Source organism: Scophthalmus maximus, chromosome 1 (genome assembly GCF_022379125.1).
Source record: "Scophthalmus maximus strain ysfricsl-2021 chromosome 1, ASM2237912v1, whole genome shotgun sequence".
NCBI lineage: Eukaryota > Metazoa > Chordata > Actinopteri > Pleuronectiformes > Scophthalmidae > Scophthalmus > Scophthalmus maximus.
In genome coordinates this window covers 23,592,695-23,616,746 of record NC_061515.1, presented here as the reverse complement: position 1 = coordinate 23,616,746, position 24,052 = coordinate 23,592,695, and the positions used below count along the sequence as shown (strand labels likewise).

Below are 24,052 nucleotides of genomic sequence, written 5' to 3'. Positions count from 1 at the left end.
GCTGCTGGAAAAAAAAAATATTTTTGTATCTTGGTGGAAAAATACAACGTTTACCGGGAGGTCCGTTTCGCTGAGGGTTTCTCGACGACCCCTTTAGCCGAGAGAGAAACAGAGAGGAGGTGTGCTCAAAAGCAAAGTGCAGGCTAATGTGTTGTCAAGGCTGAAGCCTAGGACGGACAAGATAAGATAAGATGAACGCGGTCGCCAAAGAGCCCCCGCAAAAAATAATCTATGCATGCAGGAGATGGGAGCGGAAGAGCCAAACATTATTCAAACGTGGGTGAGGAAATGAAAACGGTCAGTGAGAAAAGGAGAAGTGTATCCTTTTGTAATATTTTTCTTGATTTATTCCACATGAGCTGGAAAGCGACTCAGAAAAGGCCCCGTTTTAAAGCCTCCTATCAAAAGTGAAGACTTGTCACTTTTGCTTAATGCACGATCTCGACTATAGCCTAGCATCTTTTGCCTCTTTTCACCTGTCTTCCAATATTCTCATTCTTCATTTCTTCTCCCCTGTCTCTCAGGTGCACTAAAGCCGAGGCCAATCTGTCCCCTCACTATCCACTTCATCCCCCCATCTTCGCTCTTTCTTCTCTCCTCGGCTCCCATCACTCCTCCACCTCATCTTCTTCCAGGCGCTCATTCCCCCCGCCTCTTTCACTCTTGCCTTTGCCTTCTCATTTCTTTTTTCCCTTCTCTCTCTTTGAAATGCCTGTTGCTGATCCATCAGGCTTGCTACGAGAGCGTGTGCCCACTCGTTTCTCACACTGAGTAAAGTCTTTCTCGGAGGAGGCGGCAGTGCTGCGAGGGTAGCATCCTCTCCAGTAGGGTACCAGCCAGTTATTAATTACTCCCCAATTCCTCATCTGTTTCCGTCTGCAGAGAGAAGTAATTACGTCTCTGCCCCTTTCTACCGCTCGTCAGAAATGACGCGATAACCAGAATCCCAAATTACTCCTGCTGATGAGACAATCATTGAACGAGAGCGAGCAAGCCCGGGGTTTTTCAGCCCCACTATGTGCCTCAGCCATCGGGATAATGGCACCTCGATTTCTGTTTTGGGATGTCTCCCTGACGCATCCACGGGGCGTTTCCAATTTCCACCTCGCAAAACACTAGAAGATTGGGAGGGAGAGATAGGCAGAATGAATTAAATCAGGGGTTTTTTTCCTCACTGTTTTCTTTATTTCTTTTTTTGCTGCCAATAAGAGAGTGCAATCATGAGGTGGCTCCAGCTCCAATCAGCGTTTTGCAGCTGGAGAGGAGCTGTGATGGAAGAGGGACATTAGCTACTGGATCCTCATCTGCCACATGAGACAGAAGGAAGGAAAGCGGATGCTTTTCTTTTTCTTTCTTTCTTTGAAAGAAAAAAGCAAACAACCAAACCTGAGGTAACCAGGTGTCCACACAGGTGGATGCGGATGTTTTGTGCATATATATATATATATATATATATATATATATATATCAGTGTGCCATCTGTCTTCTGATGTAATTTTGCAAATTGCTGCAGTCCTAAGTGTCATTTTTGCTTCTAGGTGAAGAATCTGCCAGTGCAGTCAATAATCTCCACGCCACGCTTCCTCCACAAACTCACCAGAAAAGCAGGTCAAACAAGGTTGTGATTAAACAAGTTGTATACGGTAAATTATTGAATGCTCTGCGATAAATACATTTAAAAAAGAACAAAGACGGTTGTGGCACACTAATAGACGAAATTTACTCGAAAAAAAAAATCTAGATTTGTTGCGGCCAAATTTTCAGCTCCTGTGTCAGGGCCAATCGAGACATCTCCAAATACATCTCACCCTTCCTCCCACCTCAGCGGTTGGACTGCAGTTTAAACGGAGCAGAAGAAGCAGCAGGCTAGTGCCGCTCTCTATATTGTATTTCAGTACCTGTCAAGTGCTTATTGATTGGCTGCGGTGGATTAGGGGTGGATATGTTGCTGCAGAGTGTCTACGTATGTGCAGTGCATATATACACACATATATATATATATATATATATATATATATATATATATATATATATATATATATATATATATATATATATATATATATATATATATATATAACTTTATGGCCCAACCTGCAGGCTGCTGCCTCTGAGACAGTCCAGCACATAGTCCAGATGCACAGTTGAGACAGCGTATACACTGAGAACCACAATCAAGTAGATGTGAACGGACGTGGATTTAGAAGCCCCCCTTGTCCCGATGTGGCACACCACCAAATGGTTGAGAACAACATGCAGAGCTAAGATCATGAAGCACCGGGGGCTGCAGGGGAACAACTGGATAGGGCTGGGCGATAAAACGCTAACGATATGTATCGCGATAGACACGTAATCAATGTCAATCAATTCCTCGTTGCAAAGAAACCGGAGCAAAGAGTCTAGCTACACCAACCGCTACCTACGCCGGCCGCTAGATACGCTGGCACTCGTCCTCTGGTACCTAGCAACGTATGGAGTGACAGGCCTAATAGCCAATCATGTAACAGTATCACGTTTGGTTGCGCCATCTCGTTGGCTCGTGTTTGTGTTTCTTCGGTCATAAAAATTATCAATAATTATCAATATTGACAGATATGAAACACTTATATCGTGATACAGTTTTCAGCCATATTGCCCAGCCCTACAACTGGAGCAGATGTGGTTGGGGGGGAGTCAGAAGTGGTCCCAGTGTTAAAAGGGAGGTTATAGGAGCTGTGCTGTGACATCCCTCTGCCCCCCAAACTGGGAGAGCGGCTCCACCAGATTACAGGTACAACATCAGAGGCCCCCGGTGGAGGACCTCGGGGAGACTAGTGCAAAAATGAAAAAGCTTTGAAGCTTTGACCTTTGCCATGGTAATCAGTGTCCGAACGAGTATTCGACTGCTGCTAACCCATGAAATATGAACATTATTTATCGTGCATCAACATTAAATTATTATTTATTTCATTGTTTTTCAGACATTGTCAATCTCAGTGATAATATTGTGCAACACAGCCCTCTCCTAACGTTTAATAGCTCTGACACTTTGACAGCAACACATGACCACCTGACAGGCTAGATTGATGATATCCCAATTTTGGACTTATCCCGACTTTATATATGGACACATTAGACTCTTCTATTTCTGATTTGGTTAATATGATTGTTCCTCGTGGGCAAATATCATATCCATTGTAGTGAGTGGAGACATCCTCAGCCTTCCTTTATACGGTTTATGAACGATTTTAAATTGGTTTTCTACTAGTTGAAAAAAGTAAAGTCTAGCAAAATTATGAGAAGGACGTATAGCAATATATCCAGCCAATTGTCCTTTTCATAATTGTCTCCTTGAATGCTGTTCCTACATGTTGGTGTTTTTTGCTTAGCCTTTTGCCTTTGCCTTGTGAGTTTTCATTAATACCCCCTTTTTTGTATATATTCTATTTTGTTTATGCAATATTCTCTTGACATTTATAGCGACCACATTCGTATTTTGCTGTACTGATGTTTTTTCCCCCTACAATTGTAGGTGTCTGCAATCCACATCTGTGAAGATGAAACCAAAAGATTTGAGCGTCAGGTTCCCCAAAGGAAAATCTACAGCCATTCAAAATATTTGTCTTTGTCTTTCTCTGATATATACTGTATATATGTGTGTGTGTGTGTGTGTGTGTGTGCGTGTGTGCGTGTGCGTGTGTGTGTGTGTGTGTGTGTGTGTGCGTGTGTGCGTGCATGTGAACTTGAGAGTTCAGTGTGCACATGGATCTTCACTGGGTGACTCCGTACTGACAAGCGACCCTCTCAAACCACACCACCTTAATCCGCCTCTCTCTCACTTTATCTCTTTTGTACGTCTTCTTCTCACTTTCCAATCACCCCCTCGCTAACTTCCCTCAGCCCCAGTCCAGAATGATTTGGGTCCTAATAGTCTTTTTACAGCCGCCGGCTAATGTTGCCAAGGGGAACGTAACAGGGCCATAACGAGACAATCCCATCCCATATGCAGAGGATATGAGGGGGAATTTGTCTGCTTCAACAGGGACAGGAGCAATCTGTACTGTGGGGCAGTTCCAATGAAGAGCTTGTGGAAGAAAAAAAAGAAACCTTAGTGTATTCAGGATTATGGTGTAGGAGCCCATTGAAAATCTAATGGACTAGTCACATCAAATAGACTTGGTAGGAGCATGCCCAGATGAATACATGGATGCCACCATGCATGCACGCTCACACGCAGAAAGAGAAGCCATTACCACCAGGGGTTGGGCCATTACTCTCTGTCCAGTGTGCCAGTGTGTGTGTGTGTGTGTGTGTGTGTGTGTGTGTGTGTGTGTGTGTGTGTGTGTGTGTGTGTGTGTGTGTTTGTGTGTGTGTGTGTGTGTGTGTGTGTGTGTGAGAGAAAGAGAGAGAGAGAGAGAGATCCAGCCATAATGTTTCCATTCCCAGAGGGATCTCAGTACAGTACAGCCCTTCTAAATAATTACCACAGGCTACTTTATATAAGAACAGGGGAAGGCAATAAAGAGACCTGCATTATTGCATTGTGCATTCGGCGCTGATATGAGGACTGTGGAGGAGAAACGTGTCAGGCGATAATTTCACAGGCCTGCAATGAAAGCATTTAAGCGATGTTAAAATGACTGTGCCGGTCGTGTCGGTCGTATGGACAAGCATTTCTGTCTCTTTTTTGAGACAATGAAGTGACTGGTGATGGAGACGCCAGAAGGAGCTTTTGGTTTGAGCTTGAAACCATCGTCAGGAGGAAGAAGAGACATAAATGTCTTTAAAGCTTTAAAACTCAAGTAGCAAGTACAGCTCTTCAAAGCAGTGGTTTCTGAAACCTTTCCTGAGAGATAAGGTCTCTGGACACCAACAAATCATTAAAACGTAATGGTCTATTTGTGACCCTTTTCAAAGGGCGTGTGAGAAAGTTTTAATACGTCAGACATTTTAATTTTTCATGCGATGTTAAAGGACCTACACACGATTCACCCCCAGAGATTAAGCTCAGGGAGGCCTCCTCACTGCAGCTTGATTGACATCTTCCCCATCCTCCTATTAGGGCCAGACAACATATGCATTTCTTAGCCCTCCTATAAATGCACCGTAAGAAACCAGGGTCTTTATTCAAAACTATATATTCTATGCCCTATGTGCACAGAATGTAAGACCGAGGAGTACAGCAAATTTTCACATCTGACATACACAAGCAATTACTCCCCAATGTTGTCGCAATTTAACGTTCAATGCACTGACTAATTGATTGATCAACAAGTTATTTTAGCTCTTATATCTATTGATCTTACACAATCATTTTCAATGATTAGAGGGCAGTAATCCGCCAAGACTAAACAGTCCCGTTAATTTCAATCAAGCCGCACCAAATTTGACAAATATAGATATCAGTCCCCCACATATGCCAGATACCCTATCGCGCAATTTTAAAGAAAAAAATCCTGGATCTGCCGCACAATTTGATGGGTTCTTTTTCGGCCCATGTGCCCCCCTTCCATTGAATTCCATTGAAACTCGTTGAGAAGTTTTCGCGCAATCCGGCTGACAGACAAATTAAACAGACAAACCAACCAATCAACCAACTAACCAACCGTCCAATAAACAAACAAATGGACATGGGTGAAAACATAACCACCTTGTCGAAGGTAATCAGGGGACATGATGTTGTTGACATGTCATGCAAAGGATCAATATAGGAAGTCAGTTGAAAGAAACTCAGTTGTGCAAACTTTGTTACTAAATCCAGTAAACCTGCACCTAGAGATCTATGATTACCCAAATAAATGAAATGCAATGATCTAATTTTCTGACATAAACTGTCCGGCTGTCAAGCAACCACTGATTTTTTGAGTTTCATCTTCCCCACAAACCCATCTCATTTGCTGAAGTGTATGAATCTGGGAGGAAACGTGAGTGTCTTAAAGTAAAATAAAATAAAATAAATAAAAGACTGAAGGATTCAATAGGTGGAAGGGAGAGATGATATGATCTTACTGATGCAAATCACATATTTTCCACAATGTTGTTGGTAGTGCAGTAATCAGCTCCATTTTCACACACTGTCTGGATTCTTTTTAATTTCCTTTGAAGAAACTGGAAGGTCAAACCGCTTTTTCATTTTTTGGGGTGAAACAAAGTTTGTCAGACTCACATTTTCACAGATGTAATGTTTTTTCACAAATCCTAAAAACATCACCTCATGGCATTTAGGCCTAAACACGTCTATCTATGCCAAGTGCCCGGGCCGCATTGGGAGGAGAGATACGTGCCTGCCGGCGTGGCACATAGGCTGTCTGCTGCCCCGGATTCCTCCCCTCACCAGTCATAATCTGCGTAAGTCATCCTTGATTAACCCCTGCTGAATGACTCTAATTAGAGCCAATTAGCCATGGCAGAATGAGACACTCCATGCAGATGAACGCGGTGGAGAGGTGGTGGAGGGGATGGATGAAGCGATGGAGCGCGGTCGAAAGTGGCGGTGTGGAGAGCTGGGGGTGTGCAGTGGATGATTGAGGCGCGGAGGTGCTGGGGGCATGGAGAGAACCGAGACGGGCTGGGGAGGAGGACGGTCGAGAGAGAAATAACGAGGTGATGAAAGAAAAGAACGGTGGTAGAATCTGAAGAAGCCACGGCGCTTCGATGGCTATCCAGCTGAATGGTTTTCCAGTCCAGAAGTCATGAATAAACACTTCTAGGAGCAGATAAGCCATGTTGCAATATTTCTTGATGTCCACGTGAAAGCTTGAAGGCGTACTGTATGTTCTGAAGGACGTGCTAACATGTAAAAGGAACATTTAAAAGTAATGGTTCAGTGTGTAGGAAATGTTTTAATAAAACCACTTTTTTTTTAATGTCAATGTGAATATATGATGGTTTGTTGTGTACTGGACCAATTTGCTCCAAACCTGGGGGAGGGACGGGACACGGTCCAGGGATGAACCCTGCTGTGGATACAGATCCAGGAATTCTCAAACACTTATATTAAAAAAAAAAATTGTAATTGTTTTGCAGAATTTCAAGTAAAAAAATTAGTAAGTATTCATGATGTAAAGATCTATCCGTTTGTACAGTTTAGTGCAGATTATTGTCTGATGATGATAAAAAACATTATGATCAATCAGACTGATAGGTTCATTCGTGATCCTGGGAAACATTGATCAGTGTGTGGATCATTTTTTCTAATAGAAGACTCTTTTGAGGATCATGTAAAATGATGACTCACTGATTGGTTGACAGGTTTTGATCGCTTATCTCATATTAAGCATCATTTGTCATGGTGATTTACCCCCTGGTAAGAAGTGAACCAGCTTCGTAGGATGGAACACCCAGAGTTGGACATTTATGTTACCTCGATAACTGCAAAATCCTGCTTCGAAGTACAGGGTTCGAGACTGAACTAAACAAGCCAAACTGAACATATAGCTTAACTGAACAGACAAACTCGCAAGGTCGGGCTAATTGTTCACAGGTGAAACACTGAAGGGTATGGCAGACAATCATAAAAGGACAAGGGCACAAAGTCAGACAGGCACTAGAAACATTCGGAAAGCACTAAATAATCTATTCTTACTTAATCAAATGAGATAATTAATTAAAATGGCCCACACCGAAACTAAATATAATTGTGCAACAGTATTTTATTTTATCTGTTTTTTTATTGTATTATATTTTTGGGGTTTTGTTTCCATTTGTATTCATACAGACAGCAAGCCAGCCAGGGCACTAGCAGGCCCACCTATCAGACACCAGTGCCAGCCCGTCCTCGGCCCTCCCCGTGATATCAACCAACAGCAGGGGTGGAGAGGCCAGACTGGAGAGCCCACTCAGCCTGCCCAGTGATTGCCTCAGTCTATCATCGGAAGTAAGATTTCCATTATTGCAGATGGATGATTGGTCTGGCTGACTGCCGGCCTGGCAAAGCTAGCTCATTTCAGAGCGGTTTGAAGTGCGAGTCCCACTGGGGAGGAGCGGGGGCGACGAATTTCCAAAAGGGGGATTTGCTGATTTGGTGTCAAAATAATGGAGCAGAAATGGCCGTAATGACAAGGCACGCTGACGCCCGGAGCATTATGCGCAGAGGACGAGGTTGTTAACGTGGACTGCCTCTATTTACAGCCGCAATTTAAACGCTAATGTTGAGCACTTTTCTGCTGAACAAATAGACGCCCCGCTCTGAGAAGAAAGAGTTTGTTTACTGTTTGTACGGTGATGCTGGATCAGCTCAGAACCCCGTGACAAATTCATTGCGTCTGTTGCAGGCGTCATGCTTTCCTCATCATTCAGTCAGGGGGACATCAGGATGCACTGTAATGAGATGAGTTCATGCAGTTGGAAAAGTGGGCCTGGACCAGATGAACAGCACGGGGCAGAACACAGTGACAATTTGTAAAACAAAAAACAGATTAGAAAATTCCCCTCATTTTGGCTCAACTGATTTGAATGCACCATCCCCCCATCTGCGCTGCATCACACAAAAGACGCAGTATCCACCGCATCAGATAGCCAATGGGTTATTATTTGGCCGTGCAACCTCACCATCATATGACTATCATAGGGCCACATCAACTCCCTCGTCCTTCCTGTTGCTGTTCTGCCGCAAATCAAATTACCACAACGTGTTTTCAGCTATGAGTCCGACTATTTAAAGTGCGTCACGGTCCGATTCTGCAGCATTGGCTTCACTTTACTGCCTGCCCCGAGGTCAGCTCGCTCTGTTGTCAGAGCCCTGGACTATGCGACCTGCAAGTTGAATCGATAGTCTTAAGGGAATTTACAGTATCTGAATACGTGGCCTCTGCACTTGGGAGATTGGAGAAGTATAGAGGAAATGCAACACTACATGGGGTTTTTATGCAGTATTGATCTCTGCTTCCAGAGCTTTATCATAGTGTTTTGCCAAACAGGGGCAAATATACAGTATGATGCTCTTTGTGAATTCTGATTTTTTTTTTTTTTTCATTGACCTGTAAGACTAAAGAATTTAAATTTAAACATGTGAATGGTTATGTGAGATACATGCTGGAGCTCATCTTATCTTGGAACAAAAATCTGGACATGTCTGAAAGCCAAATATTCCTTTCTCTTTTTCTCTCTCTCTCTCTGACTTCTCTCGTCTCATCTGTTTGCGTCGCTGAGGCGCTTTGAACTTCAGCGCATTGGCGGATCTGTGGCTGCCGCTGTCACCTGCTAATGTCACTGGCAACGATGTGAGGCTGCCTTTCCCTTGAAACGGCGTCACGGAGCCAGGCCTCAATCATTGCATTTAAGCAAAACAAAGTGCGACAGAGGAGCGGCGATGCCTCTTCGTCTGCAAATCATTCCGCTAACACCTTTGAAGTGGCGACATGCTCCTCTGGAAAAATAGCGAGAAGCGGGATGAAAGAGGAGTCAGCTCGCTTGTCAACTGTTGACCCCTATAGGGGCGAGATCAGTTGGGGTTTGGGCCAGCTGCCGCTCCAGACGCCACTGCCGCGTTTGATAAACGGCAGCAAGCGTTTTCTCCTGCTTTATTGAATTGAGCTGAACTGCGGAGAAAAGGAAAAATGAACTGAGTCAAAATGAGAACTGAGCGCGAGTCAAACAGAACTGAATCACACAAAGGCAGAAATGCATTGGCTGGGGGATGAGTAGCAGAGGTTGGCCACAGAGCGGCAACTGGGGAGATATTGTCTTGCTCAAGGACACAACAGCAAGGTGGATTAAGGGAAACCGCACCCAGCTCCTCCATGTGACAAACAGCTGAAGAAATGAGAGGGCTTGACCTTAGGTTATCTCTCCCTGTAATCCAATTGAAATAATAATTTCAAATTTACCCCCCACCCCGCAAAAAAAAAAATCACTTGATCTGGCCTATGCTGAAGTGACATAACCCTGGTTAACCCCTGGCAGCTGACAGTGCTGGTCAGTGTGGACTGCAGCTCAACTGAAGTGGGCTTTATGTAGTACAGGGGTCGAGACGTGATGACTAGTTGTGATGAGGCGCTAAGCTGCAGCTCTATGGCAGATGGTATCAACCATTCAGAGAGTCCACCTCCCCTAAATAACGCTACTAAAGACTCTGAGTGTAGGTTAACCTCTAGCAATGCATATAACAATGCATGTACTGATTTTGCTTGGGTTATCTGATAATCGGCCGCCAAGCCTGCCCTTAGTATCGGCTTTTAATTTCATATTTTGGGGTTTCAAAATAACTAAATAATAGTAATTTTGGAGAAGGCTTGCCTCTGTCTTTGTTGTTGTTGACGATTTTGCTGCACCGGCGGGGCCACAAACCCCCAGCCTCGGATATGGGAGACAGACGAGCTAACCATGAGGCCAAAAATGCCATAGCAGTCGTAGTCTCTTGAGGTGTCGGGGAGTGATGTTTAGAGACTGCACACACAGTGTTGTGTGGTGCGGTCTGCACCATTTTTGGGGGGCTGTTCAATTCACAGAGCCAGGGCTGTTTTAGTTTTTTAGACGGACACACAGAACCGGCAGCTAGCAGACCGTGAGGAAATATTCTCTGATCTTTACAAAAAGTGTATTGGATTAATATCTCTTACTGCCCCTTTAATTAACAATTTGCATGTTTGAAGTGACTTTTTTCGAAGCCAAGTCAAAGCCTTGGTATAAGAGGTCTGTGCCTGAATGTTGCCAAGGACGTCTCCACAAAACGTCCTTGGGATAAGGCCCAGGTCCCAAAATCATAATCTCCAATACAACAATAAGATGCACACATGGAATCACGGCATAGTTCAAACAAAAGACCCTGATGTCCATCTTGTAACGAAGGCACGTTGAATTCACCTTGCAAGAGAATTCAAGGCGGTGCATTAGCATTACAAGCAGGAACCCGTGGACACCACATAAGTCAAATTATCGCTCTTGATAGTCTAAGGGTAACATTTAGCATTTGCACAGGTTCCCCGGCGAGGCTTGTTTTCCAACACGGCCACCCTCCTCATTGAATTCAGCTTTCGAACCTGCGAATCGAGTGCGCACTAAGCCCTAACACTGATCGCTGATGCAGTGGGCGTGCTGTCAATATTGGCCCATTCACTGTGAGTGAGCAAATCTCCCCTTGACATGGCCAGCCATGCGAGTAATAGCTAGGATTAAGATAGGAAGGTACACACATGAATATACAAAACACAGTGTGGCGCGGGCGGATCTGAGGTGGCAGCCGGGGGAAATTACCGAGGGGGCCTCAGATGTGCGGCGCGCATGGAAACGAGATTGACTGGGAGCTCGGACATGAAAAGACTCAGTCATTGTCAGTGACCCTGATGACGGATGACACTTCTACATTTGAAGCCTTTGTGAATCCATCAAGGTAATTTGGATTTTGATGTACAATTTCATGTGAACAAATAGGATTTTTTTTTTTTTAAATGTCACGCAGTGTGATTATGTGCCTCTGTGGCAGCGGGAGAGTCTGCATGTGCACCTGTGGCTGCCGATTTCAGGTAAAATGTAAATTTCCCCTTTTGCTGCAAACAAGGTCAGACGCTCTCACTGTAGCTACAGTTGCCATAGCTCGCTATAGAGGAGCTGTGTTTTTCCTGACCCCCAGGTTTCTATTTTATGCCATGGGTCACCTCCTCCAACACCCACACACACACACACACACACACACACACACACACACACACACACAAAATGCTAAACCTGTGGGGTTTTTTTTGAATTTTGTACACATTGAGACTTTGAATCTAACTGTTCTTCATCTGGTCTCGTTTTTTACTCCCAGTTCTCCCTGACAGAGTTGCAGTCACAACACAAACACTGTCACACACTCATTGGCGGGTCTACGTGACTCACTGACAGAGACCCTGAATTTTGGTGCTTCCTTTACAGTAACTCACGCACCTTATCATTTTCTGGTGTCATGGACTAAATGTGTGAGCGAATCCCCTCGCTAATTGGACGCCTGACAGGGGGCATTCTCCTTTGTCATAATGTGACAAGCTCTTACAAAACATTTCTCCTTTTTTTTCGTGGCCTTCGTGAAGAGAGGCTGAGGGCAGACGGAGGAGACACATCTGAATGGAACAGCGAATCACAACCCCACATTTACAGCTGACACTGATGCGACGTTACCTCACAGATAGGGCAGGCAGACAGAGGGTGAAACGAAGAGAGACTCTGGGAAACCGACAGGGATTAGGCCCTATTTGTTTCACTTTCTTCACCGCTCCTCCCTGCCCGCTTGCAGGAGAGCGTGTGCAAATATTTCCGTCTCCCACTCATCGTCGCCTAATTGGCACTCACCAGCTGCCCCCTCATGGCCTCCTCACTGGCTATGTTTCTGCTCTACTTTCCCCCCCTGCATAGGAAGCGGCATCGCCGCATCAAACATCACCCAGCTGAGAGGGCACTTTCTCCTGCACCCTTTACTCCCCTCGCCCCTGTTCCCTTCCCTTTCCCTCGCAGCTTTCCAGTGCGGGAACGGGTTTGCACCCCAGACAGCCCCGAGCGCTCATTATCGCTCCTCTCAGTCAGCCTGTCGCTCTGCAATCCAGCCCCCCCCCTACTCATCGTCGCTCCCACCTCCACCTTCTCCCCACTCCCCTGGTTCTTCCCCTACGGTGGAGCAGCACGGCGAAGGCGTCGGGATATTGAAGATTCTCCGCATCCGGGCTCCCAGCCAAACGGGGGGGGGGGGGGGGGGGGGGGGGGGGGGGGGGAACGCATACGGCAGACATATGGCCACGTTTTCAAAATCTTATCTTTATTTAACCGGGCCCATCAATCACAAGCAAATTTCCTCCTCTGCGCTGATGGCTTTGGCGGGAGCCATGTTCGAGAACAGATGCTGGGAGCGAACTTGCGTGGTTTTATTTTCTCTAAATATAGAAGTTTATCATACCGCCGAGGTAATTTGAAAGGGAAGAAAATCCACCAGACTTGTGTAAATTTTATGTTCAAACACATCGGAGCTCGCGGTTGTCACATTATCCCAAATGAAGCAAAATTAGGCAAAAGCATGGCGCCGACACTCAAGGTCCTGTGGCTGCAGGAGACTAATGGGTGCGAGCCGCAAACCTGGTCTTCCTTCACAAACTAAGTCCGACTGCTTTTTAAACACGGTAAACGACCCCAAGAGTGTTCGAGGAACTAAAGGACCATCGTTTTGGTTTGGCCGCTCCGTCGTCACTCCACCACTCGTTCAGCGTTCAGCAGAAGTTCCCCAGGAAAAAAAGGTTTGAAAAATGGGAACGCTACACAGCCAGGTGAATATTACAATGAAATGCCATTATGAAGTTTTAACCCCGACAATGTCAGCTAACCATATTAGCATTCCCACATGGGGGAAGGCTGCGAGTTGGAATAGAAATGGGCTGGTTCAGTGAGCAGGGGGAGCAGAGGTCCCATTCGTCTTGTCCTGTTTAAATACACTGGTTAACTCCTGCCAACAGGGAAGCCATTCAGCAAAAGGCCAAGGGCATCTGTCATGTGTTCAGCACATTGATAGTGTCCGTTCCATCTCCCAACTCCCCCCCCCCTCCTTCCCACTCTATTTCTCTCTTTTCCTTTATCATTTAGAAGAAAAAAAATATCTTTGTTTATCTCGGCCTCTCACTGTCACTCTCCCGCTTTTCCTCCCTTTTCCGCTGTGCCCCCCCCCCACCCCCGCCTTTCTCCCACAGCCCCCCCCCCCCCCCTCCTCTCCTGATGAAAAGAGTGAATATGCAGGGAGCTGACATGATTAGCAGCCTCATATCCCCATGATGGATGGTGCCTGCTCCATTATTAATACAGTAAAAGCACCAACTGCCAGGTAAGAGCAATGTCAGCATCCACAATATAACGCTGTGTGCCCACGGATAATAGTGAGCACTTATTTTTTTTTAATCTATGATATGCATGGGCTTTGGGTTGAGTAGGCAAAAGGAAGAGGAGGATGGCTAGGGGGGCCGTACACGTCTGAGAACGGGCACCACGACGGGGCTCTCGGTTTTTCTCATTCCTGGTGATGGCGGCGGGGTGGCACACTGCAAAACTATTCCCGCAACTTGGAAGAGTGAGCTAGCCGAATTTCTTCCGATGCAGCTTCTCCAGTTTCAGGGACTTGCGTGAAACAAGTGTGGTCTTGAAGATGGGATGATGAAATAAAATGCAAGATGAGTTCAAACGGGAGGAATATGGCACAAATTGGGGGAAAAAATACACACAATATTAGGACAAAGCGCCAATTAGAGTATGTTAAACTCAGCTTTACAGTTTATATTTTAATGTCGTCAGTACTTCGGTCTATTGATTATATTTCTATATATCGTATATGAAGCAGCTTTACAATTTGACAAATATCAGATTTGCAGGACTCTAGAAATGAATATTAGGTTGGGTTTTTTCCTCTTTCGAATAGAAATCCATATTATTTCTTTGTGTAAATATATGCAGACTAACTTCAATAGAATAATAGTTTTCCCTAGAAGTTGCCTGATTTGGATTTTGAAAATATTGTGTTATATGTGTTGTGTTTGTCCTGTTCCCCACCCGTCCCGATCACCCCCTGACATCGGCTGTGTCCCAATTCAGGGTCTGCATTTGAAGACTGAGTGCGTCGTAGCGCCACAACTGGGCTGTTCCATTTGCGACGGCTATACCTTTCGGACTTCGACGACAAATGCGTCCTTCCATTCCCATGCAACGAAGGACCCAACGGGTGGATCCTTCTCGGAACCAACCGTTCCCAGGATTCATTGCGCGCCAGTGACAAAGCTGATGGCAGATGAGCTGCGGTGCGGCTGTTCAAAGTGGCTAGTGATGCAATGGTAAGAGCGGGAAGATGGTGGCGCAAATGGGAGGCGAGACGTCTCATTTCAGTGGCGTTCTACGCACGCACCGCACGTGTCTTACTTCCCGTCCTACACTCGGTAGATCGAGTCCTCTGTATTGGGACGTTCGGGAGCTGCAGTGTGTGCCGCGCTGGGCGTGGTCCCTGGTTCCTCTCCTCCCGCCGGCTTCTCAACATCCGATCGCCCCACACATGTGCTTCCGTTGTAGTTTTGGTCAACATTTCTCTGTCAGAGCGTCATCATGGTATTTACGCTACAGCCCACTTGACTTGCTCTCTGCCTGTTTTTGAAAGGCCTGTTTTTTGCACGCCTGCAGCCCGTTCCCTAACCTCAGTTCACTGGAACCCTTGCCGCCTGGTTTGATTGTCCCATTGTGTTATCGGACAGCCTCCCTGACTCGCACCATTTTGCACAGCACACTCTAATTGTTCCTCAATCTGCTCGTTTTCCCTGAACCGTACTTCTGACTCCGTTTACAATCGTAAATTTGACTGTTTTAGATGCAGTTGTTAGACCTCAGTATTTCTAAAAATCCTGCCTATGTGATACTGACGTTAATCACCTTTGCTGCAGTGATTTGCTCACAGATTTCAGCCTGAGACACTGCTGGGGATGTAAATTTGTGTGCGTGTCAGCAGCAAGGCTGACATATTTGCGCACGGTTTTTAATGAATGTGGCAGAGTGAAAAACAAACTTGTTTTTCAACAGGGTACGTGAACTCCAGCGCTCATGATGGAAGTTTGAATAAATCTCATCGTAAAATAAACTGTATCTGTGCTTTTTTTGCTGTTTTGTTTCAGTTCCCACGTTGCGCTTCGGCGGGACCACAAAGCCGAAAGACGTTCTTGTGGACGCAGCCGACTTCAATTTCAACCCGTCAGTGTTATAAGTCCACGTGTTTTATTGTGACGTTAACGTGGTCGTTTGAAAGCTCTGCACCCCTCTGCTTATAAAATATGACTTTGTCGCACAGGACAATGAATTTGTTTTGAATGTTTGCAGGGAATAAACCCCATTCCTTCGCATCCCGTTTCCTTGCCGCTAATCCAAGGGACCTCATAAACAATGCATAAAAATAACAGGATTTGTCTCTTAAATATTTTACACTTTCAGTCAGCCGTTCGACCACTGGCTAAACAGGACAGGTTGTCGTTTTTCTTTCCTGCTTTCGTTCCTCAGTTCCCCTACAACTGCAAAGCACACTACGAACAGTGGGTGTTTGCACAAGTAACATCTTCAGTGTGTCTATCATTTCCTGCACAATCTCACACACGGTGAAATACTGACTGTGTTGCACGATTACAGGGAAGAAGTGTGGGCTTGATGGCGAGAAAGGGTATCGGAGATGAGAGGGCAGACAGGAGACAGGGAGAGACGGAGAAGGAAAGAGAGACAGAGTGACTTGTGTCCAGTGGATAAATGTCAGCGGGAGCTTCATCGCCCGTCTGAGCTGCAGCTCTCGCTCCCAAACTGCTCTGTGTAAATCGCATAGCCGGGGCCCTCGGCCAGCGCTCCCACCCCCCACCCCGGCACTGTAATGAGATTACAGACCTCCATAACAGAGAGTGTGTGTGTGTGTGTGTGAGACACTGAGAGAAGACCACTGAGCCGGCGTGGAAGTGTACCATTTCAATGGCTTACACGAGGCGAGCGTCTTCCTCGAACAAGACGTATCAGGGAAGATTTTGCTACTTATTTATCATTAGACACACAGGCGCACACACACACACACACACATAAACACACACCCCTATTCACTTAGAGCACATAAAAGGCTGCAGCCGATGTTTATCAATGTGGGTCAGTATAACAAGCCGCCTGCTTGTCACGTGTTAACATTGTGACTTTTAACCTTGAACCACGTGTGGAAGTATATCTAAATAAAAAATAAATCTAACGCCGGCACTAAATCTTTATGATGGAAATCATGCACACAATATTTTATGATACAGTACAGTTTACAGTGCAGTCTCCACAGGGACTGAAACAGTGTTGCATAGTAGATAAAAAGATCAAGTTTATTTTAATGTCATTATTAAAACAGAACGAGAAAATGAATCCCTGTGTTTATGAATAGGAATATGTTGTTCCATGTAGCCTGATGCCTCATCCTGCATCTCATTATAATTAAATATTTATACAGTGGAACAATATAGCGGCCTATTAATACTGTTCCCAGCTCCTGTTTGTGAGCACATGATGTTTACTCCACGGCTTCTCTTCTCCGACTAGCCTCGCAGACCTTTTTCCAAATCTAATATACCCATCCATAAATAGCTCACCTATCGAGCCCATATTTGGCATGAGTGACGTTGCGCCGGGGCCAATCCCGCCCGCCGGATCTGTCTAGAACCGCCCCTCCACGCTCCGACTCCGCACTAATCACTCCTCAGCCGCCCATTTGCCTTAAATGGACAAGCAGGGGGAGTTGATTGACAAACCAGATAACGCCCCTTCGTTTACCAAGCCCCTCCTCTCCTCCGGCTCCCTATCAGTGTCTATTTTGGCAACACGCGTCCACGCATGGAGCTGCCGCCGCCGCCGCCTCCACTCTCTTTTACGCACCGAGTCCGATAATGCGCGCAGGTACAGGGACCCTCACCAGCCACGTTCCCAGCCGCCACACTGAGCAATCAATCTCCTCCTGAGGACTAATATGAAAGAAGTGGATGTAGAGGTGTGACACAGCCGAGAACGGGAGGCATATTTCTGTGTGTGGATCATTTCTCGTTTCGCCCCCACCTAGCGTCAGCATGGATGTCTTGGCGAACCACAGTATCTTTCAGGAACTTCAGCTCGTCCACGACACCGGCTACTTCTCCGCCATGCCGTCGCTGGAGGAGAACTGGCAGCAGGTACGTCTCAACTTTCAGTCACCAGCCTCCTCCTTCCTCCTCCATTACCGCGGAGCTTCAGCCGCTCGTCCCCGACTGCGCTGAATTGTGAGCACATGCGCTCGAGATGCGGGCGTCAACTTTTTTTTTCTTCCTTCCTCCGAAGCGTGGATGTGTGGAGTTCAAGGGAGAACTGAGGAGGAGGGGATGCTTTCTCTCATTCATTTACATCAGACAAATTTTCAGAGAGATGGCAAAGTGGATGATTTGCGAACGCACGCCGGCGCGTAACAAAGCTGTCAAATGCGATTTGGGAAGATTCAAGAACCGAAACCCATAATAGGGACTGAATTGGTCGTGAATAATACATCGACTACATCCCTAAGATTACTGAGTTGTGTATCCCCCACACAATAGATAACCTAACATGCTTGGCTTTGCACCATTTTGCGAACAAAATGTAGGAAAATAATAACTGTCATCTGCATGCACCCCTTTAACCCATCCCTCCCTCATCTCTCTCTCTCTCTTCTCTCTTCTCTCTCCTCTCTCTCTCTCTCTCTCTCTCTCTCTCACACACACACACACGCGCACACACACACTGCCTTCATCGAACTTCTCTAACGGCCACATGCTGATGGATACGCCGGCACTTTACGCGCCCATTAGTGCTCCCTTTTTTTGTAATATCAGCGTGTGAGTGCACAATGACACCTGTGTTTGTGTTTGGTTCTGGCTCTGGTTGCGGATTCTCCAGACATTCCGGTTGTGATCAATGCTTCTACTCCCACTTGCTTTAAAAATATTTTCTTGGTGTAGAAATGCGGTAAAATCTCAGCTACCTATTAAAAAGAAAATCTGACTTTCTTACCCTAATGCTCCACTTTATCTTTTTGAGTTGCACCTTGCATTAGAGAAACGTCTGTCTACACTCTACCCTCCTACTCTCCTTTTTTTGTCCGCACTTGAGCATAAATAAGGGACCGGACAGCAGCCGTCCCACCTGCATTGGTACTGCTGCTGCTTCTGCTGCTGCTGCTGGTGATGATGATGATGATGATGATGATGCTTCCCATGCTGCACTTGAGCGACCGGGCAACAACAACAAAAAAAATCATTGCATGGAAATTTGATGCCGGTATTGTTCATGCAATAGGAGATTCAGCCCCGCTTCTCAGCTCCATGCGTAACGTGCGTAACAGGGCTGGTGGGGGCGGAGATGGGGAGAGGGAAACCGGTGCGTGACCGCAGACCCATTCGTTGTGGTCGAGCAGCCTAATTGGCCTCCTACTGTTCGCCACCGACGCATCTTTTCATAACAAGTCTCCAACTCCCTGCCTTGCCTTCACTGTCAGTGGATTTTTAAATTGCACCGGCCTACGTGCAGCTGCACGCAGTGCAAGTCTCCCTCCTGTTTCTCACCCACCACAACCTGCATATCAAAAATCAATACCTGATGCAAATGGGAGAGAGAAAGAGAGAGGCAGCTGCATGTGTGTAGGCAAGAGGCAGGGCGAAGCTGTTATCTGTGGAGACTGGAAATGTCAGTTTGCTTTGACTGTCTGCGGCTTGCTCTCTCCCCGAGACAACGTCCATTTTGGAATTACAGGGAAAAAAACCATCACAGTCACTGTCTCTCAAACACACAGAGGCTTTAGTTTCACATCTATCAAACCAAGTTCTCATTTGGCAGCGGCATTAGTCTTATTCCACATGACTGATACCAGCTTTTAAACATGAACCCTACTGTTGAACCTCCTGGCTTCAGGATGGACTCGCAAAGAAACAGATCCATCTCAGGTCAAACAGCATCAACAGATGTACATCAGTGAGTAGGACCTTGCAGCTTCAGCTATACTCAAACATTTCCATTGTCAGGGCATAGATTAAAAAAATGATCTTATTCAAAATCAATCAAAGAAATCACTTGTTTGCAGTCGTGCGTCTCATTACAAGTCACTGTGTTTTTTTCTGGTAACAACCCGTATGTCTCCTTCCGAGCACAAGAACAACAACTTGCCCGGCACTTTGATACCCCCCCCCCCCCCCATCTCCTCAAGCAGCACAGACATGTTCTTGACGGAGCAAGCGTGCGTGTTCACTGTAGCAACATGAAGACGCCACTGAGGCCCACTGAATGCAGGAGTTATGAGCCGCGTCTCTCCTTAAAAAAGCTCCATCTTCAGCCGAGGACCGGCGGTTTGAGCAATCCCCTCTGTGTTCCGGGCACAATTTAGAGTTTGATGCTTTTATGGGGTCTGATGGCGAGATAGGAGGCCGTTGTAGTAGGCCCCTAAATGGTCTCCCTGAGATGCGATGGCGAGAATGAAGACTGTGTCCCCTGTTGGTGTCTGTGAAGCACGGTGCGGGCGGTTATGGAGGGTTGGGGAGTGCAAAATGGGGAAAGTGTTTTGGAGGTCTGCAGATGGCACATTTGAGGCTGCTTTTTGTTCCATTATTGAGCCTAATGGTGCCAAACTGAACAGTGCTGTCTTGCTTCCAAATCCCAGTACAGTTGGTTTGTTCAGAGTAGCAGCAAACAGCAGGGCTGAGCTGGATATGGAACAAACTGGAGCAGATCAGAACGTTACTCATTATTTGTGTATACCCAGTTTCCCTAAAAGCAACGAGTGCACGTGTTATTTTTGCATCTTTACACCAACCGAATTGGCTCGTTATCTTTGGCTCGCAAATTTCCCAGGGCCCTGTTGTGCTCTTTTGTAAACTGGATATCGCTCTGATAGAGCCTCGTTTGTCTCGACAGTCGAACGTTTTAGCAGCGTCTTCGTGGCGTATCGGCGCTGAAATGAAAGAGACAAAACATCTGGACCGAAGCCTGATGTGTGTGTGTGGGGGGGGGGGGGGTTCAATAACCTGCCCTCAGGTTCCACTGATGATGCGCCCCTCACCTACAGCAATTGACCCTGATGGGTAGGATGTAACAGGACACCACACAAATGGCTGTCTGTCATTGACCCCAGTACACACTCCATACCCTCCGACACATATATTATCCCTTAGGGTTACAAAATACACACACGCACACGGAGTGCCTAATGCCTACTCAAGCGAAATGTCTGCATGCAACCGCACAGTGCATTATGAGCGTCTGTATGTGGACAGATTGTACGTGGCTTCGGTGTTTCTATATATGGAATGAGCAGCAGGGCAGCTCCGGCGCGACTTCCACATGCAAGACGGGCGACTCGATAACACGCACAGCTCCGCGGCGGCGGCGGCGGCGGCAGCTTCATCTGTGGGCCGCTGAGTGCAGAGGTGGGGGAAGTTGCCGAGCATGCACATTTCTGCCCGCTGCAGGGTTTCGCATTTCACAGTCCGGTGGGCTCGAAAACCCCCCACCCCCCAGGACCAAAGAGCACATGCAGATAGACAGACAGTTCAGAAGGTACAGAGACATGGTGCCCAGAGGAACAGGTGCAGGAAGCAAAGGATGCAGATAGATGGTATTTTGTATTTCCGGCTTAGGCCACTGGAGGTTGTTAAAGATGTGGTCAGGGCCAGAGAGAACCATCATCAGCATGTTGACCCCCCCCCCCGCCAGCCTCCAGAGAGATCATGATGAGGAGGGAAACAAAGAGGAAGAGGACCAAAAAAGCAACAAAAGACAGCGCCGATAATCTTCAGCAAAACTGTGAATACCCACATCCATAAGCATCCGTACGTGTGTGTGTGTGTCTGCGTACGTGCACGCCGGTGCGTATGTGTCTCAGTATGTTATGTAATCCTCAGTAGGCCACAGCTGCTTTCTCACACACAGCAGGGGCATGCTGGGGATCGCAGCCAAGTGGCCCCCTCCTTCCTTGTCTGCGTCTTTCTCCATCCCTCGTTCCCTCCATTCTCTCGTCCCACTCTTTTTTTTTCTCCCATCTTTCCACTTATAGAATTAGCACAGTATGGATTTTTCATCTCTGCAGGGCTGTTGTGTAAGCAGAGGAGGACTTGTGCGTTTTTTTCCCCGGCGCTTGCTTGGTTCTGCTCGTAACACAGCGGCTGCCAGGTAACGACGTTCCCCGAGTCACTTTTCTTTGCCTTGCTGAGCACCGACACAAGAGGACAAACGAGTTCAGGAAGCAGAAATGAACGACGCGCTTTTTAAAACACACCTCATATAGTCAATGTGACCTTTTTTTACCAACCCCTATTTGATGCAAGTTTATGCAAATTCAAATTAAATCAATCCTGTAACAGGCACACTTCAGTGTTCTGCAAGCAGGCGGAGGAAGGACAAACTGGGACTTAATCTGATTTGTCTCCAAAGAGCTCCTGGTAGTGTCTCCGTTCCCATGCCGGCGGCTTTATTAAAATGTCACATCAACTGTAAGTATGAGATGTGGAAATTCCTGAAATCAGGTTTGGAGACTCGCCAAAGACAAATTTAGTTAAATCCCTTTTAGTTTAACTGACGCCTGGTCCCATTCTCACAGTGCCTCTCAAAGTGTAATGTAGGGTAGGAGAGCAGCAGCGCGGCATCACCCCGGATGGGACGGCAGAGTCATTCCTAGTATCTTGCTTGTATTCATATAATACACCGGCACTGTTTTTTTTCGAGCTGCAGTTAATTCAGAGACATCCTGAAAGTATCCCGGCGATCCCGCGTCGCCACGCAAAATATGAAATTGGTTTCTTCGCCGCGTTGCTTTGCTCACCTCTAACCCAATGGCGGTCAAAGGATCTTGCAGACGGATGCCACGCAGAATCTGTCTGACGTGACTCGGCCCGTGACGTGACGCTCAGAGGCATGAAAGGAAGCCTTTGTGCGCGCCGGTGCACAATACAGCGTCTCCGCTGGATTGTTTAGACACAAGGTTAGTTCTCAATGCACTGATTCTTGGAAGAAAAAAAATCCATGTCTGTTTTGGGGCGGAGAGCCTGTAATGAAAGAGATAGGAGTTCATCTAATTGGTATAAATGCATAAATTAAATACAAAACTAAACTTGCAAAGTGTAAATTCTCAATTTGGCTCCTGAGCAGCAGCAGTTATGTTTGTTTACTTTTTGTTTTCAGAAAATAGAATATCCTCTGAATGTATTCATCTCTGCTCCACACACGCATTGTCCCATGCAGGAGGCATCTCCTCTTGCGACCGGGTTTGTATTTTCTGTGTGCGCACACGCCGCCACATTGCAGGTGCACAGGCTCGCGTGTCTGTGTGTGTGTGTTGTGTAATGAGATGTGCGAGCGACCCCCTGACCCCGTAACATCCATTGTGCCGTAAGAGCGCTTAGTGAACTCTGCCACCTCTGTCCCATCACTCAGGCAGCTGAGAGGCGATTGCCAGGGATAGGTGACTGCCAGTGCTTTATGGGCGTTGATGAAAAGGTGGGAAGTGCTGATGAAAGAGAGGGCGACGGAGGAAGCATTCATTTGTCTGATGCTTCGGTGACTGGCCCCGTCAGGGAGAGAGACGTAGTGTGAGGGGGCGGGAGAGGCAGAGGAGGCGGCGTCAGAGAAAAAGACAGCGCGAAGGGGGCGGGGGGGGGGGCAGAGCAGAGAGGATGAGGGAGGGAGAGCGAGTGTGGTGAACAAGCACATCTTTATGTATGGCATCCGTCTGTGAAACGCTCTGCCACCCCGGGTTTGATTAACAGTGAGAAGAGGAGCCAGTCATTTTTTTCCCCGCCCCACACCAGCACGCATGGCTTGGCAATGACTTTCACATCATTTGAGGCGAAATCGGGAAGCCGTTACAGCACCTTACAGTGATCCGACATGCTCCGCTGCTGCCATCCGGCGTGGCAACCGCAGGGAGAGAAGAGGAAAAAGGAAGGGAAGTCTCAGGGAATTGTTTTACACTTTGGAATCTGCCTCTCTCACTCTCTCTCTCTCTCTCTTTGACAAAATTCAGAGGAGACAGTTTTGACGAAATCACAGCTGCCCCTGTTTGATGTGCCCCGCTCTCGCCTCTTGCTCAAAGCGGGTCCCTCTGCAAAAAGTTGAACCCGGGAGACTTGCGCCATCAAAATGTTGCACATTGCTGAACAAAGGCCCTGTTATAGGCAGCGCGTCATGGATGAAAGAAGCGGGGGAATTGCTGAAGTAATTGTTGCATAACGAGAATGTTTCCGGATATTTCAATAAAGTTTTGCGCCGTGGAGGGACAAGATGGCGGTGAGAGCTCCGCTCCAATACGAGGTGCGCCTGTTACAAAGTAGATTATCGACTGCAAGTGTCGGCGGGGAAGTGGAGGAACAAGCCCTCGCCCCTCCGTCGCGGGGGATGTGCAGCCTTGGCTCCGTTTGGATGGATCGGGTCTGCAATCGTAAATTCCGTGGAGAACGTGGAAAACGGGACAGCTGTTCCACTTTTTTATCATGACGCTGAAAGGAATTGTTCAACATTTCTGGGGGGGGGTATTTGTCGCCTTGCCGAGAGTTAGATGCTATGACTGAAGGCGACGGAATCTGTTTACTGGCGTCCT

At 46.8% G+C, this 24,052-nt stretch overlaps 1 protein-coding gene across 1 annotated transcript in view; it reads left to right on the top strand.

Moving 5' to 3' along the window:
• Nucleotides 1–17,286: 17,286 nt before the first annotated feature.
• The window catches only part of klf7a (Kruppel-like factor 7a), a 35,887-nt gene continuing 29,121 nt past the window's right edge, over nt 17,287–24,052 (top strand). Inside the window, exon 1 of the mRNA XM_035640727.2 lies at nt 17,287–17,633. Coding sequence (XP_035496620.1) covers nt 17,532–17,633 — 102 coding nt within the window. The 5' untranslated portion in view covers nt 17,287–17,531. The remainder of the gene's footprint in view (nt 17,634–24,052) is intronic.